A 16,122-nucleotide genomic window follows, 5' to 3' on the forward strand; every position below is an offset into this window, starting at 1 on the left:
CAGGTCAATATGTGTTGCGTGGAGGACGACTGGCCTTAGAGGTGTGGAGAAGGACATGCTTAAGTGTGTACAGTGTGCTGCACTTTTCCAGGGTACACACACGCTACACGAATAAAAGAACTGCCTCTCGTGCTTTTGATTCACTTACTGGTATAGAAAAAAAAGAAATCTTTTTTTGTGGACTGCGCCACAGATTTTACACCACGTGCTTCCTCATCGAGTAGAAGGATAAAGATTCTTGATGTGATGTAAAATGCAGCCGTTCCATTAAAATTGCTGCTCCACCCTCCGTCTACCAATTACCGAGCCATCGAGTCCAATATTTTGCTTTAGACCCTTGAGACTTCTCCTATTGATTTACTAATGAGAAACTTGGAGAGAACTGATTGAAGAAGCAGCTTAACTGGTTTGGTCGCGAAACACCTGAAGAATCATTGCTAAACATCCACAAAGGTTAGAAAAGATGATGACAAAAAAATGAGTTTTGGTTTTTTTTTTTTTTTTTTATGTATAAAATGAACATTTTATCACACATTTGAACATCAACAGAACTCTTTTTTAAACACAATATTTGTATCTGTAAAATCACATTTATCTGTATATATATATATATATATATATATATATATATATTGGACTTTAGGCACAATGCCATAATAACATCTTTTGGTCATCTTTAACATTCTTAAATATTCATATATTATAGACATACTTGCAGATTTCATACAGCAAATGGCGGAGCAAAGTAGCGAAGAAATTCAAATGGAAGCGCCTTATGAATGAATGTGGTCCATAAAGTAGCTCGGGAGAGAAGAAGCAAGAAACACCGAAGGAGTCGTCCACGTACAGTACTGCATTCCTCACTGTCAAAAATCGGCACGTGGAGCACTAAAGCTGGATTCTCGGGACATGGGTAGAATTGTTCAAAACACACAGCGTTGATCATCACGACAAGCCAGTGTTACGTTACAAAAACAGAAGGTGCTGGGTAGCAGCCATTACACAGGATTTTATTGCAGTGCACACCAAACTTCGACGAACAACCGACCTCGTGATTTGTCTCGCCTCACCATCTCATTGCACATCGTTTTATTTTTCTCATCCATCATGGCGGGCGGATATGTGAGGACAACGCTGCATCTCAACATCAATTGGCGCAAAGTCATGCAAGAAACGCACACAACAATCCTAAAGGTTCACTCGCCCTATTTTTGTCCTCGAGAGTATTACGATCTGGCTCGAGGAGGAGGAGGAGGACCAGACCTTTTTTTGCAAGCAGACATCTCCCTGAAAAGGTACTGTCCATGAAAAATATGGCCTTTTTATATCAATGGTAAACACAGATCAACGACCCAAATCCACAATAGTCTCACAGAAACAGTATACAGGTATATACAGTACATAAAACACAATATAATCTGATTTTTTCATTTTTTTTTTTTTTTAGAATTCTTGTAGTAGTTTCAGTGCAATAGGCGAGAGACCTTGCCTGATGGTCTACTGCAGTGTCGTCTGGCTCGTGTTGTTCAAGTAAACTGATGAGGTTTGGGTGCCTAAGACTACAACATAGGCCTGCAGCTTTCTTTGCAACCTCTCTACGCTGACTGCAGATGGGATGAGAAGTGCCCGGGAATCTAACATGGACTCCCCCTTACACTGGCTTTTAAAAACTGGAACCGCCGTACAACTAGAATACACAGAATGGATTCATCTATCTATAATGTTCAGTTGTGCAATCTTTGATGGAAATTAGACATACAAGTATCTGCTCTTAGGAGTAGCCTCGCTCTGAGTACATCTTCCCGGCTGGTTCCTGAACATACTCCTCCGTCTTATCCCAGTCCTGGACCCATCCTCCGTTGAGCTGCGCGGTGGCCCCGTAGCTTTTGGCGGGCCCGCCCATGGTGCCGTAACCCTGCGTGATGTCGCCCGTCTCTTCGGCCAGCTCGTCTTCGTCAATGAAACCGCACTTCTCTTCGCTGGTCTCCTCCGGGTCGGCCCACGGCTGCTTCTCCCCGGATGCGAAGATCCCGTAGAAGACCACGCCTCCGTAATGCACCAGGGAGGCAATCAGGAAGACGTACTGCCACTCTTCCCGAGTCTGGGACCAGAAGTAGCGGTTAGACCTTGTCACAGTTTAAAAGGTCCACAGAACGGATTCGATTGTCACCATATTTTCCTACCAAAAGAATTGCTCACAGATTAAAACAAATGGCAAATTTCTAGGCCTACTTGGGAGATCTTAATTTTGACCTTTTTTAAAGTCTAATTTTCACTGAGCTGTGTTGAGCTGTGGCATATCAGTTAAGGATGACAGCAATTCATTTTGGCGCAGCTCAATGGTTTGATTTTCACATTTTTGATTGCAGGAAGCTGAGCTAGTGGTTAGGATGTTTGTTTCAGTTCTTCAATCTGTTTTTCACTCTCTGCTTTAGCCTTCTTTTCCATCATTTTGTCATCATCCTCCGTGTTCTTGCCCGGATGTTCTCCGGGTACTCTGACTTCTTCCCACATTCCAAAGAAACCCATGTTTGGGTAGAGACTCATTGATTTTCTTTTTTGACTGGTGAAGTCCAGGGTGTTCACGGCCACTTATCCAAAATCAGATGGGATAGGCTCCACCCCAGGCTTAAACCTAATAAAGACAAACGCCTTGTAGAGACCGCATGGATTTTGACAATCCAGTTGTAAAAATGGCAAAAAAAAAAGGTACTCATGTAATATTATTTTGCTAAATGGACTTTTGTCAATGGGAGTTCTTGAAGCATCTGGCCTATGGAGATTGATAAAAGGTGAAAGTAAACTATTAACCTGTCTCAGGTTGCTCTGTAAGACTTCAAGATAGGTGCTGAATGAATACTTTGATTTTTAGGTTTTGGAGTAGAATCCACACAGAGGTGGGAGGGTGCCTGTTACAATTTTTTTTTTTTTTTTTTGTCAGGACAAATCAAATAGTTTCCTGTGCTCTGTGCACTCAAAAATATCTTTGTGGGTGTGTACAGACCACTATCGCCAATACATCTTCCTGGGTTCCTGCCGTTATCACAAGTGCGCATTTAAGTGCGCCATATGCATCATCAAAAACATGCATACTTCAACCGTGAGATGTTTCGGTGAAACAAAATGGAGGCGCAGGTTCAAACACAGCATTCCATTCCAAAATGGAAATTTCAGATGTGTCCAACTTGCTCTGACGTTTTGATTGCTGCACGATTGAACAAAATCAACTCACCTTATTCTTTGTCATGGCTCCCACGATGAGGGGGCAGACCATCCCGGACAGGGTGCCCACACCATTGGAGATGCCCATGAGGATGCTGGCGTAACGTGGAGCGATGTCTAAATGGTTGACATTAAAACCTACAAACAATAAAAGTATGGACTTAGATTTGGACTAGTACAAGTACCAATACTCAGTACATGTTTCAGACACATGTACGTTACTTGAGTATTGTATTTTACGTTTGAAGTAAGATAGCTATACATTCTACTGATTGTTAAAATAGTCGCTGCTGTTTTCAACTTTTGCAGATAAGATGAAAAATAAACAAATGAAGAGTTTGTTTTCAAAACGCGACATAGGCATTTTTTTTAGATTTACGAAACTCGCGCCAAAATTATCCAGCTCCGAATGGGAGTTATCGGGATACTCTGATTTTTGTTGAAAGTGCGACATATCGTTCTATATCAGCCAAAGAAGATCGCGTTTTATTTCAAAATGCGACATATCGAGATCTTATTTAGAGCAAAATGCGACATAATTTCGTTCAATCAGCGTGCGCTGCTGAAGCAAGCAGCATCCAATCAGAATTCGTCTAAAGGGAAGTTTCGGTATCTTCCACATCATCATCCAAAATGGCTGCGCCCACGTTTGAGAGAGATGCTAATGCCGAGTTTGATTTTATGTACGAGACACCGGAGAGAATGAAGCTGGGAAGGAAAAGAAACCCAGCGGAAACGGGGTCAGAAAAGAAGAAGCGCTTGCTATGATAGTAGACCCTATTTTTTCTCTTTGTGAAGTTGACCTATTGTTTCCTTTTTTATCACATTTGGATTTTCTTTTACATGAATTCTATTTTTAATAGAATCTACTGATGTGTGAATCAGTAATGTTTCTTTTCTACTTATGAATTGAAAGAAAATAAAGACTTTTGATCTTTGTAGATTGTTTTTGTTTACACTGAAAAATATCCGGTACAGTCAGTAGCAAACATTTTCATTGTTTTGCCATGTGATACATTTTACCATGTTTTTTTTTATTTGGATCCTTGGCATGCATTTTTGTCGATTTTATCTTTACAATGTTTCTTGCTTTCAAGCTGAACAAAGTCTTGTATTTTGTTTATCAATGTTTAATAATATCGAATAAATGAATCAGTGATTGTGCTGGTTTACTTGCAGGCTGTCCCATTGTGAGGGTGCTTTTCCTATTTAATTTGAATTCTTTATGAAATTATTGCAATTTAATACTTCAGTTCTCATCCAAGTACCATTTTATCTGAATGTAATAAACATACTGTTTTGTCTATGATTGTGTAATGCTTGAATAGTAATTTTGTTGTTCAAAATATTTCACCAACGATCTTTAATGAATGAATAAATTTTTATAATTCTATGCAATCTTTTTTTTTTTTGCCATTTTTTATACGGAAAGTTATCGGCTATGACTTAAGAAAAGTTGACAATTTCTGTCTATGAGCATTATGAATACTGTTATTATTACTACAGACTTGTATCCTATTCTGCAGTGTTTTTATTCCCCCGACAGCGACAGCTATAAATAAAATCAAAAGAAAGCAGACTCAATGAGTCAGATTTCAAATAGTGAATTTGTGAGTTTGAAACTGATTTCATTTTGGAGATGTGTGTATGAGATCGACGACCTATTTTTTTCTGCTCGTATCCCTCGCAACCCATATTAACCTTCGTAGACTGGTTTGAAGCAGTTTACTTTCTTAATGATCTCACATCAATATACACAAAATTAATCAACTGAGTGACACAATGCCTGCAGATGTCAGATTGCAGAATCGCATACAGATACACAAAATTACAATGATGTAAACTCAGCCTTTCCAAGACCTCATACTGAACAAACAGTTTCTCAATAACTGAAAAACACCTTTTTAAAAGAAATTCCCATTTTTTCATCTCCTTTTTCAACATCTGACATTAGTGAGCTAATTGTGAAAATTGTGACTGGTGACTGACCCTTATTTCTGATACCAAACTCTCTAAATGTGGTGGTCATGGTCTTAAATATTATTTTAAAATGCTTGAAATGTTGAAAGGCAAATAGTTTTCATGATTGCCTATCAAAAGCAACAGATTTAAAAAAAAAAAAAATACAGCTGCTCCTGAAGGTTTAAGTCGAAATTTGGATATGTCTCACTTTGCCAAGAATAGAATGTTTGGATATGCCTCATTTTGGAGAAAAAATGAAATTTGTCATCAAAAAAAACTCGGTGAATATTAAAGACAATATTTTTTTTGTAGTATGGTGTTTAGTTACTTTTTAGCATCTCTTTCCATCCCCCAATAGTTAGAAACATAAATTGAGTTTATTGTTTTCACTTCAATACCAAGCCCTTTTCTCAAAATGAAAAAAAACAGATATGTCTCATTTTGAAAACAAACTCTTCAAATATAGACCATTAACCGTGATTGAGTCATTTGGATTTTTGGCATTTGGCAAGGTAAAAAAAAAAAAAAAAACTTGGACGCAGAGACATGCATGAACGATGGGTCATTAATGATAGTGATGCAAAAGATTCAGAGGAGCAAGATTTTCTTCTCAGTTGCCTTATTTTTGCTCAACACAGATCAAGTGTGTCAATCATTCACACTTATGTTATGCAAGCAAAGAACTGCTAATTCATTTATATGAGACATGTATTGAAAATCAAATTTAGGGTTTACCTTCGTGCAAACATATCTGTTCCGGTTGATGGATTCAGTTGATCATGGGGTCTTCCTCAAAGTTTGATCCATCAAAGTCATTTTTCGAACTCGGTCTTCTGTTCCGGTTGATTTTAGATGGATTCAGTTGATGATGCGGTCTTACACAAAGTTTGATCCATCAAAGACATTTTTTGTACTGGGTCTTCGGTTTTGGAAAGGGTACGAATTGAACTCCACCAACTAGCCTTTCAGGATACCTGTCATCACTATCATAAAGTCCGTGACTACACCTCTTAACCATATCTAGTGTTAAAGAACCCAAATACGCGATAAAACGCCAAGAGAATCTATACTGGACCATCCAGCCAGCGTTGTCTGAGATTTGAGTCCGAGATTATGCAGATCTTTGGCCTCTGATTGGTCAGTGACGCTGATTGCCCAACACCCACGGAGGGGTCAATTGGTCAGTGTTGTCGGCCACAAGAAGGTGCCAACCTAAAAAAAACACCATTTGATGGAGGTCACAGGATTTCCCGATAATCTGAAAAGAATTTCTGCAGGTAAACTATGTTACTTTAATGGTTTTCAATATCCTATTACCTTTTTTTTGTTTGTTTTTGTTAGTGACTTCACAATGTTAGCATGGTTTGGAATAAAACATCTTAGTAGCAGGGGGCATGGTGGATCAGTTGGTAAAGCCTCACTGTTCTGAGGACCTATGTTTAATCCAAGCCCCGCCTGTGGGAAGTTTGCATGTTCTCCCTGTGCCTGCGTGGGTTTACTCCGGGCACTGCGGTTTCCTTCCACATCCCAAAAACATGCAACGTTAATTGGACACTCTAAATTGCCCCTAGGTGTGATTGTGAATGCGATTGTTTCTCTATGTGCCTTGCGATTGGCTGGCAACCTGTTCAGGGTGTACCCCGCCTCCTGACCATTGACAGCTGCAATAGGCTTCAACACTCCCCATGACCCCCGTGAGGATAAGCGGCAAAAGAAAATGGATGGATGGATGGATGGATCTGAGTAGCACACAAAATGGGCCAAAATAGTTGTTAGCTTTTGGTTTAAAATAACATTTTCTTTTCACCATGCCACATGATCAAAATGGGTGTTTCATACAAGTGAGCAGAAACAACCTTTGTGCATAACCACATTTCCAGTCAAAACAGCAATTCTACTTTCCTGCAGAGTGTAAATACTGTAACATTCTTCATAACATCAAGCTTAAAGCCTCACCTGATATTGCAAAGCCACTAAAGCCCACCGCCAGCACCAAGAAGGAGATAGCAATCCCCTTACTGTGAGAATAACCCACCACCAGGAGGAGGGTGGCCTCCATGCCGAACCCTAAAAAAAGTGGCGCATGCTGTCATCACTTGACTTTGTGTTTACTTTACTGCAAACACACTTGAACTCACCTCCGCAGTTCATGATCTTCCGGACCGTGGTGGTGGACATGATGTTGTGCGTACGCAGGTAGTCGGCTAGCTGGCCTCCTAAGGGGACGATGATGGTCATGACCAGGTGGGGGAGCGCTGACACAATTCCGACCTGGGAAGCACGTGTGAAAGCGACAAAGATGATCCATCAGTGTGTGTGAGAGAGGGTGTCCTAGGGGTCTGATGTCTCGGTCGTATATCAACCGCAGCAATCACACTCTCCTCCTCAGCTTGAATCACAAGTGACAGACAAACTTGATTCATGCTCCTCTCGCCTTTGGGGAGACAAGTTTATTTATTCCATTTGAAGATGAGGCGCTCAGTGATTAGAACATGACAAAACTCGCAAGTAGTTAAACTGCAAATTTGTTTCCGTTTCAGTACTGCTAAAGGGTAAAAATGTTATCATTAGTTGTCCTTCTGGATTGATAGACTTACCTTGCTTATTTCAAAGCCAAACACTTCTTCAAAGTAAGCAGGCTGGCTGATGAGCAGGAGATAAAAGGTCCAACTCCTGCAGAAGTTTGCCACAATAATTGCATAGACGGGCATGGAGGTGAAGAACTTTCTCCAAGGGGTCTTGAATTTCTGATTTCAAATGATTTAAAAAAATAAGATAGAGAGAGTGAGTGGATGTTGTGCATGTGGAACTACAAAGTTTGTTGGACTGAAGTGGAGAAGTGACCTCCATGGCCCCCATCAGCTGGGCGCTCTCGCCGATGCTCTCCTCGATGTAACGGCGCTCCTCCTCCGTGATGGTCGGGTGCTCGGCCGGGCTCTCATAGGACACCAAGATCCAGAACATGTACCAGATTAGGCCAAAGGTCCCTGTGAACATTTCGAGGCCCGCTGGTGAGCCACAAGCAACAGTACGCTATATATACATTACATGACTCAATGTAACTACCAGATATCTTTGAGACATGCTAATGTTACCCTAGCTCAGGTGCACAAGTTAAATGAGGACATGACAGGTTCACTGACCATACACGTAGAAGACGGATGACCACCCTGTGTACTGGACTAAGATTCCAGCTAGAGGCATGGCGATGACTGCACCAGCGTAGGATCCTGCGCGCGACAAAGACTGCGTGTCAGCAAAATGTGATCTCTGGTTGCTTTATTCACATGGCTTGTTGACATCAAGAGCAATATTTGAAAGCAATATTTTGCAACTGTAATTGGAAATCCGTCAAAGGCGGAAGTCATTTGCTGACGTGCTAATTGTGCTTCGTCAAATACCGCAGAAAGAGATGGTTGCCAGCCGACTTCTCTCCAGTGGAGGAGCCCATTTGCTCCAGATGCCGTGACACGCTGGATAAGTCACTCCCTGCAAATGAAACATCATCGTGCTCAGTGGATCAGTTCTTTAGGTTGTAAAGCGGATTGACAGAAAAGAAAAGCAGAGGACAGAAAGTAGAAAAAACAATAGGAGACAGGGCATTAGCTGTAAGAAAAATAAATCAATATACAGATACTACAATGTCACATTAGATTAAAGTTTTGGTCCACTTCACACTTTGAGAAAAGAACAGGACAACGTAGGATAGGACAAGAACAGGACAGGAGGGAAAGAGAGCAGAAAAGGGGTCGTGCAACGGAAGTGTAATGGGAGTGGCAATGGAAATGAACATCTATACGCACAAAGCAGCCAATGCCAGCCCAAAGCCCATCCACATGTTGGCTGTCACGACTGACTTTTTTTTCCCCTCACTGGTTTGCCTTCTTTCTATGACGTGGGCGGACTCAAGGCCGACAACGAATCACTCAGAGGTGGCCAAGCCAGAGTGAAACCTTGATCGACATGCTGGTAAGTGCAGCTTTTTCATTCCCCCGTCCTACCCCCTCCCCTTCCTCGCTCTTGCATCTTTCTTTGTGTTAAGTATCCACACTCGTGGCCGACATGACAATGCCGGCGGAGAATCTGTAAGCAAGTATATATTTTCGATGTGAAGCTTAGCTAGCTTTTTAATTGGGGAAGACTGACTCATGCCAGAATTCCCGTTTTAGTGACCCCCCCAAAAATTGAAAACGACACACCTCCATAACTGAGGACTACATTATTCTGAGTCTTTGCACGTTTCCAGCAATTGCTGTCTTCAAATATGTTTCATGTATTTCCAGATAAATCACTGAATTCGACTTACAGGACAAGGACATTTGACTAGCTATTTTCCAGCACAATTTTACATCAAAGTTCTCTCCATAATTCCCATTTCCCACTTTATTAACATACATTTATTCTGATGTATTACTATATAAAGTTACCAAATACGTCATAAATGAACGTTCTCCCCTTAATCCTGCGTTTACTGCAAGGCAGTATGATATACAGCAAAAGTGTCATTTTCCTGCTGTTTTTTTTGCATGCAATGTATAAATGCCACTGAGTTCAACTACATGTAAAGACGCCGTAAATGTATAAGTGCACCGTTGACAAATTGGACTTGAAAATCAAGAGCGCGACACGGTCGTAGCTGACCTCTCTAATGGAGACTAATAGGTGAGGCGTGAGTCCGTACAAATTCAAACAGACTGCCACTTGATGGAGAAAAGGGAAAGAAAAAAATCATCATTAAATCTTCATTAGGCTCTAAGTGGCATACAATCAACTATTGATAGACACAAATTGCTGTGGCTTGCAAAGGGAGACGGGCCCAAATGCTAATGTTTAATTTGCAGTAATAAGTGGATGCTCCGCTGTACACAGGCGTCACTTGTTCTCTCTCACGGTCACGAAGCGCCATTGAAGCGACAGCACGCAGCCAAACAACATAACAAAAGAACATAACCTTGAGTCTTACAATGGCGTGCGAATCTTTCTATTGAGCCGCGACAGCCGAGCGCATTTTGTCCGGAGCGCCTTTCCTCTATGTGAACAGTTAGAGTGCACCACATAAGTGCGACTATTCACTCATTTTTGAACACTCTGAAAACCATGTGCGCTGTAATGAAAAGGATCCATCCATAATGAAGACAAAAGGTGATTAAATGGAGAATGTCAGGACACTTTCATCAGGGGACGGACCCGATTCCGGCGCTCGATAATGAGAATGTTTTGTTTTTTGTTTTCAACCAATGCTAAAGGTCAATATGGAACAGTACCTCGACCAGGCCTTGCAATATCCTCACAAAGATGACGCATCCGTAGTGCACGCGAGCCGCAGAGGGGATGAACATATTCAGCGTGGATGTGAGCACGATGGCGGCCCCAAAAACCCTGAACGCACAAGCCAGTTGGGTATTAACAAACATAAACATCAGTAGAACACATTGGAAGCTCCGAATTCTAAAGGGTATGCATGTAGAGTAGGGTACACCGTGAGTACAAGTACTAACAATTTATGGATTTAACTTTTGGTCTGTGAAATTGAATGAATTTCTTTCAAACAGTCCATTCTCATGTCTGCATTGCTTGGATGATGTGGATGTTGGGTCTTCTCTGGTAAGCATAACAAACACACATTTAAATGTATTATCTTTATATCATATTACGAGGGAGGGTCAAAAGGCAAGGACCTCATCTTAGTTTAATGTAATAATAATAAGACAGGGGTACCTCTACTTACAAAATGAAGCCGTTCTGGAGGTCCTTTCATAATGGGAATTTTTCACAAGTAGAAGCGCATTTTACATGTAAACAGTGTAATCCGTTCCAATTTGGAGTGTCTGTGCAGGGGCGTCAACTGCTAATGTTAGCTGCTCTCTGGCAAGCTGCTAGAAACAGTAGTGGCCTGCAATACAAGTTTAATTTGTTACATTTATACGGTCTTCCCTAAAAGCACTTCATTCGCAAATTATCTTTTCTCCCGTTGAAATGAATGGAAATGCCATTAATCCATCCCTGCCCACCCTGAAAAAAATTGTCAAAAATCTTTAGAATGAACTAAAAAGCGCACTCTATAATTTGTACTTAATTAAAAGAAACATACATTGATGACAGATTTGAGTGAACTGTAAGTAATCAAAGAGTTGTTTCGCTTCGATTCACTGGATATTGTGCTGCTCATTCCTGTTGCATAGCCTTGGCAAGAAGAAGTGTTTCAGAACTGACTCAGGCTGCTGAAAGAGTAGTGAATTTTTACAAAGAAAAAAGAATATATGCCGACATGTCCGTGAGTATTGTTATGTTGCCTGACTACGTATTGTGCCACCGTTTGTGTTCAAATATAACATCCATTGCTCAAAGGGTTACAACACTTGGAGACCAAGGCTATTAGTTAGCCCATCAATGGTGTTTTGCATTGGTTAATAGCATTGAGCTAAACGAACCTTTATCAGGGCAAAGCGTGTAACGGATTATTTTGTTTTCTGCGGTTTGATTAAATTCTGCACCAGGAGTGCAAGTGTTTTATTGTTATAATAGTAGATCACTGTTACTATGGTTTCAACTGTTAAACCCTGCAGCAGATTGCTTCTTTTTCCTTTCCATTACAGTATTTTTTTTTTTTTTGGGGGGGGGGGTCTTAGAACACAATGCAATCCACTGCATACTGAAGGTTAAAAAAAAAATGAAAACAAACTCACACACGCCACTGCTAACGCGTATAAATCAATTTTAATAGGATGGCGCACACGCACAACAAGGAAAGGAAAGTGAGAAAAGAAGGTGATTGCAGCAAAAGCGTCAGCGGCTTCATCTGATTTGGCAACGTGACGCTTCTCAAACATTTGCTGCTCCAATACATGCAACAATATTGCTCTCCAGTATACTGCGGACCTTTTGAAGTCCATGTAGACTGTCTTATTCCTTTTTTCAATCCACGTTGCTTTCACTTATTGATTACGTCATTTTTGTTCATAGTTTGTTCTCTGTTTTTGAGTTCCCCCCCCCCTCCCCCCTCGTCTTATCTGTAAACCGTTTTTTTTGTGGCCTCACTTTCAGTCCATCTGAAATCACTCGGCACGGATCGGAATCCCACAATTATTAGTCGCGGCCACATTTGACACAGGGCCTCGGCTGGTGCGGTCGCCATGCCTACATGTGAACATAAAGGATTAGACGCGCCTTCTCCCGTGGGAGCTCATTAACATTGGGAGGGAGCGGGGATGGGGGGCTCGCCTGGCGGGCATCAGCAAAATCTTCACTTTCATTACTGGGAGCTTCCTTGGGCTTCATTCAAGACACAAGATCAACCGAACATGGCTGACATCGCAATTGTTTCAAATGTAATAAATGTACCGTATCTATATTCAGATATTGACACCTGAAATATAGTATAGATCTAATCAGCTCTTCCTACTTTCTAATATTTTGCCCCTCTTGTTGTGCTAAATTTGGGAAACAATAAACAGTGCTGGATTCGGGGCAGAGTTTATAAAGTAGGCTGTTTACACGATGTACACCACCGTTGAAAAAATTTGGAGGTCATTTAGAAATGTCAATAAAATAAAACCCCTGTTTTCAGCATATTAACAATGCCCAGAGCGTGGCGGTCATGGAGATTGCCCCCCAAGGACCACCTAAGCAACCTGCAGGCTTGTTCTGAAAGTAGCTCGCCAGTGATTCAATATTACGATTTCCTAAGGAAGGTTTATATAAAGAAAGCGTTGCACGTTTGTAGTTAGGGTTTCCACCTTTTTACATTCATTGCTGATAATTATTGTGAGAATCATAAACATGCGTTGCACGGTTGCGGTTTTATTTTGAATTGCTTTTTTCTTTTTCTAAACTACTTTTAGCTTCTGGTTTGATGTCGCGTATATATAAATACAGCATTTTGATCATTTCTTAAAATGGGCTTTATAAAAAGACTGGACTGGATAATCTGCGATCTGTGTTTATATAGATATAAATCATTTAGAATGACATATAAGTGAAAGTAAATGTTTCTAAGGTAATATAAGTTCGTGTCCATTAATATATAATCAAGCATATGATTTAATGCAATATGTGCGTGTGCTATAATTTGTTTTATACACCATATTACCGTGTCACAATAGGTGTATACAGTATTGAGTCATCAAAATATTTTGTGTATAACAACCATCTTCTTATGAACTGAAGTAAGGAATGACCTGTTAGCAGCCAGTCTGGAGGAAATATACCCCCCCGGAATTTGGGTGACGATGTAACCCCAGAAGAAGGAGCCGTGGATCATCCCCACCGTCTCTGGATCCCAGTTAAATTTCGCTTTCTGACAAAAGCAAAACAAAACAAAAGAATATCAGCTGAACGTGTCTTGGCTTGCAAGTACAAAGAATGTGCCGTGTGGCTGCATCTGGGGGGCGGCTTTTGAGGCGTTCCTCCCTCCACGCACCTCCTTAATGATGATCTTGCCGTTCTGGTGGACCGTGCTATTGTTGACCATGCTGACGATGGCCACGCCCAGATTGCAGCGGATGCCGAAGGAGATGCAGAAGCCCAGGCCGCTAAGCATGGCGATGATGTACCTGCGCGGAAGTCCGAAACACGTGCAGTCGCAGAGGGGCCCCCTGCGGCCCTGCTCGGCCCGGGGCCGCCCATCCTCGGTCAGCTCGATGGCCTCGCCCGTCTGCTGCCGCTTCTCCAACCTCCTGCGTGGCACGGGGCGTTTAAAAAAAAAGAATTTTTTAAAAAATAATAAAAATCGGAGGTCCATAACTATGCTTGGAAGTCGGATATGCAATAACAATAGAAAATTAAAACACACAATTTCTATTGTTGATTTCTTTTATTTTAAACATTCTGGCCGGAAAAACCTTATTTTTTTCATTTCATTGCAAATTCCATTTATTTCCTTCGAAGGAAAGGCAATGACCTTCATACCGCATTGCAGCAACGACAGCCTCACTGAGGTTCCTTTTTTGGGAAGGGGTGGATATATGTTTAAACAATAACTAATAAACATGAAGTAAATGTATGACTATCTTCCGTTTCGAGTAAAATCAAGATTTCGCTAAATAATAATGATGTATATAACTGTGCAGGCCTTGAGGAAAATGGGCCTGCAGTAGAATTTTTTTTTCCTTCACACCTCTGAGTCACGTTTTTTCCCCAGCTTGGAATCAAAAGCTTGAAGTCCATTTTTTTCTCTTTCGAATATGTGGATCACCTTATTTCTGAGAGGGGGGGGGGAATAGAAACGCTTTTTATTTTATTTTTTAAATCATATAATTCGTTAACCCAACAAATTCAGATTTTCCAAGCATTTGCTTTCGGGCTCTGCTATGCCCAGATAATACAGAACAAATAAATTAAATTGATTCGACGGGCATCGATTTTACACTGATACAAATTGATCCAAATTCTAATACATATCATGGCAGACTTTGTGTCAAGACTGCGTGTGCTTCGTTCATTATTAATAAAAATACATAAAAAATGCACAGCTGGTGGTGTGGGGAGGCGGGGGGGGGATGCTTCGTGGCTGGGGGGCTCACCCTCCTGGGAAATATGTGATCCTTAAATATTCGTGTGCTCTCTGCATCCTCACATTCAGCCTATAAATGACAACCCTAACAGGATTTTTTTTTTCAATAAAAGAATAATTATTGATGAATTGTGCTAATTTTAAGCGGTGTCTTTCCACTATTATCCTAACGTATAATATATTTATGTTTGTTTGAAGGCATAAATGACATGAATTTGGCTTACCTGTACAGACTTCCGAGGGCCTTTCCTGCGATTTGTTTTAGTCCCTCTTTGGTCTTTGGAACAGCTCCCTCATTTCTCTCAGTCTCCATGTCCCCCCCCAAAAAAAACGATCACGACACGACGATTTTAGAAGAAACCAAAGTGACGTAAGTTCATATTGTCACTTGCCTAGAATCCGAAAAAAAATGCGAGTTTTTCGTCCTGCTTCCCCTCCGCCACCCACCCCCTCAAAAAAGAACCGTCTTGTATTCTGGAGATCCAATGGAGCCTGAATAAGAGGACGAAGACGCTCAGTGTGCAAAGATTGCTTCCACAGTCACAACGCGGCGCTCCAGTAACTCCGTTTTTGCCTTGCGCAGTCTCTTAATCCACGCAGATCCATCTACCCCCCCCCCCCCTCCAAGAACCACTGACCGTTAGAAAGACGCGTGTATCAAATTGTAAGTGTGGAAAACTCGTGGGGGATGTCGGAGGGCGTTGCGGGGTTTAGATGGCCGGTGGAGGAGGTCCGGGTCCGAAGTGGGAGCAGCTTTCAGCACCACGGACAGAGAATGGGCGCTCCACCTGTGTGCAGCCGGAGTCCCGCCCCCTCGTGACCGATTCTTCACTTTTATTACGCTACTTACCCCTCCTGCTGCACTAGGGTGCTGTGAAGATGAGCGGACATCAATCACTTTGCACACGTAAAAGAAATAAAAATAAATAAACGCTGGAAACACAAATGAACGCTTTGCTTACTGCACAAAGTTAATAAGATCGAATGCAAATGCTCCCACCGCGTCTAACTCATTACAGTATTTAAAAAATGTCTACAACTGATTCGTTGTTTTTTGTAAAAGCAGAATTATATAAAATTAGTGGATTCCCCAACCCCGAATTTTATCAATGCAATACACCAGTGAAAACAATTGGGAGATGTATTGTGTTCTCTGGTGCTCAATGAAGGGTAAAACGCTTGGAAAGCATTCCAGGTCCAAGCCCTGAGTTATATTATGTAAAAGGCCTTTATTTTTAGGGATCAACATAAAAAAATGTTTTTTGTAAAAAAAAAAAAAAAAAAAAGGGCATCCATAATTATGGTGCCATTGAGTTCCTGTATGACTCTTGCAACATTTTCGCGAGCCACTAGGGGCAGCAGTAAAAATAATGGCCAATATCATCACGGTCAGTACCTTTTAAGACCAACAACAACGAAAAAAAAGA

General features: G+C 41.2%; 1 protein-coding gene across 1 annotated transcript; it reads right to left on the reverse strand.

The window, feature by feature from the left end:
• Nucleotides 1–740: 740 nt before the first annotated feature.
• Nucleotides 741–15,008, reverse strand: slc17a6a (solute carrier family 17 member 6a). The gene is made up of 12 exons (XM_061823619.1): nt 14,920–15,008; nt 13,604–13,859; nt 13,362–13,480; nt 10,449–10,563; nt 8,586–8,673; nt 8,328–8,414; nt 8,029–8,171; nt 7,782–7,931; nt 7,323–7,455; nt 7,141–7,251; nt 3,233–3,360; nt 741–2,101 (listed from the first exon to the last, which is right to left on the reverse strand). Exons 1-12 carry the CDS (start codon nt 15,006–15,008, stop codon nt 1,772–1,774), a joined length of 1,749 nt encoding a protein of 582 aa, XP_061679603.1. The 3' UTR covers nt 741–1,771.
• Nucleotides 15,009–16,122: the final 1,114 nt, after the last annotated feature.

This window comes from Syngnathoides biaculeatus, chromosome 6 (assembly GCF_019802595.1).
Source record: "Syngnathoides biaculeatus isolate LvHL_M chromosome 6, ASM1980259v1, whole genome shotgun sequence".
Classification (NCBI taxonomy): Eukaryota; Metazoa; Chordata; class Actinopteri; order Syngnathiformes; family Syngnathidae; genus Syngnathoides; species Syngnathoides biaculeatus.

Bases quoted from the DNA above. Each gene is read 5' to 3' on its own strand.
- slc17a6a (XM_061823619.1), bottom strand. From the start codon at position 15,008: ATGGAGACTGAGAGAAATGAGGGAGCTGTTCCAAAGACCAAAGAGGGA. The intron at 13,481-13,603 runs GTGCGTGGAGGG...TGCTTTTGTCAG, and splicing joins GCAAGATCATCATTAAGGAG to AAAGCGAAATTTAACTGGGA. The intron at 3,361-7,140 runs GTGAGGCTTTAA...TATTGTTTGTAG, and splicing joins TAGTGGCTTTGCAATATCAG to GTTTTAATGTCAACCATTTA.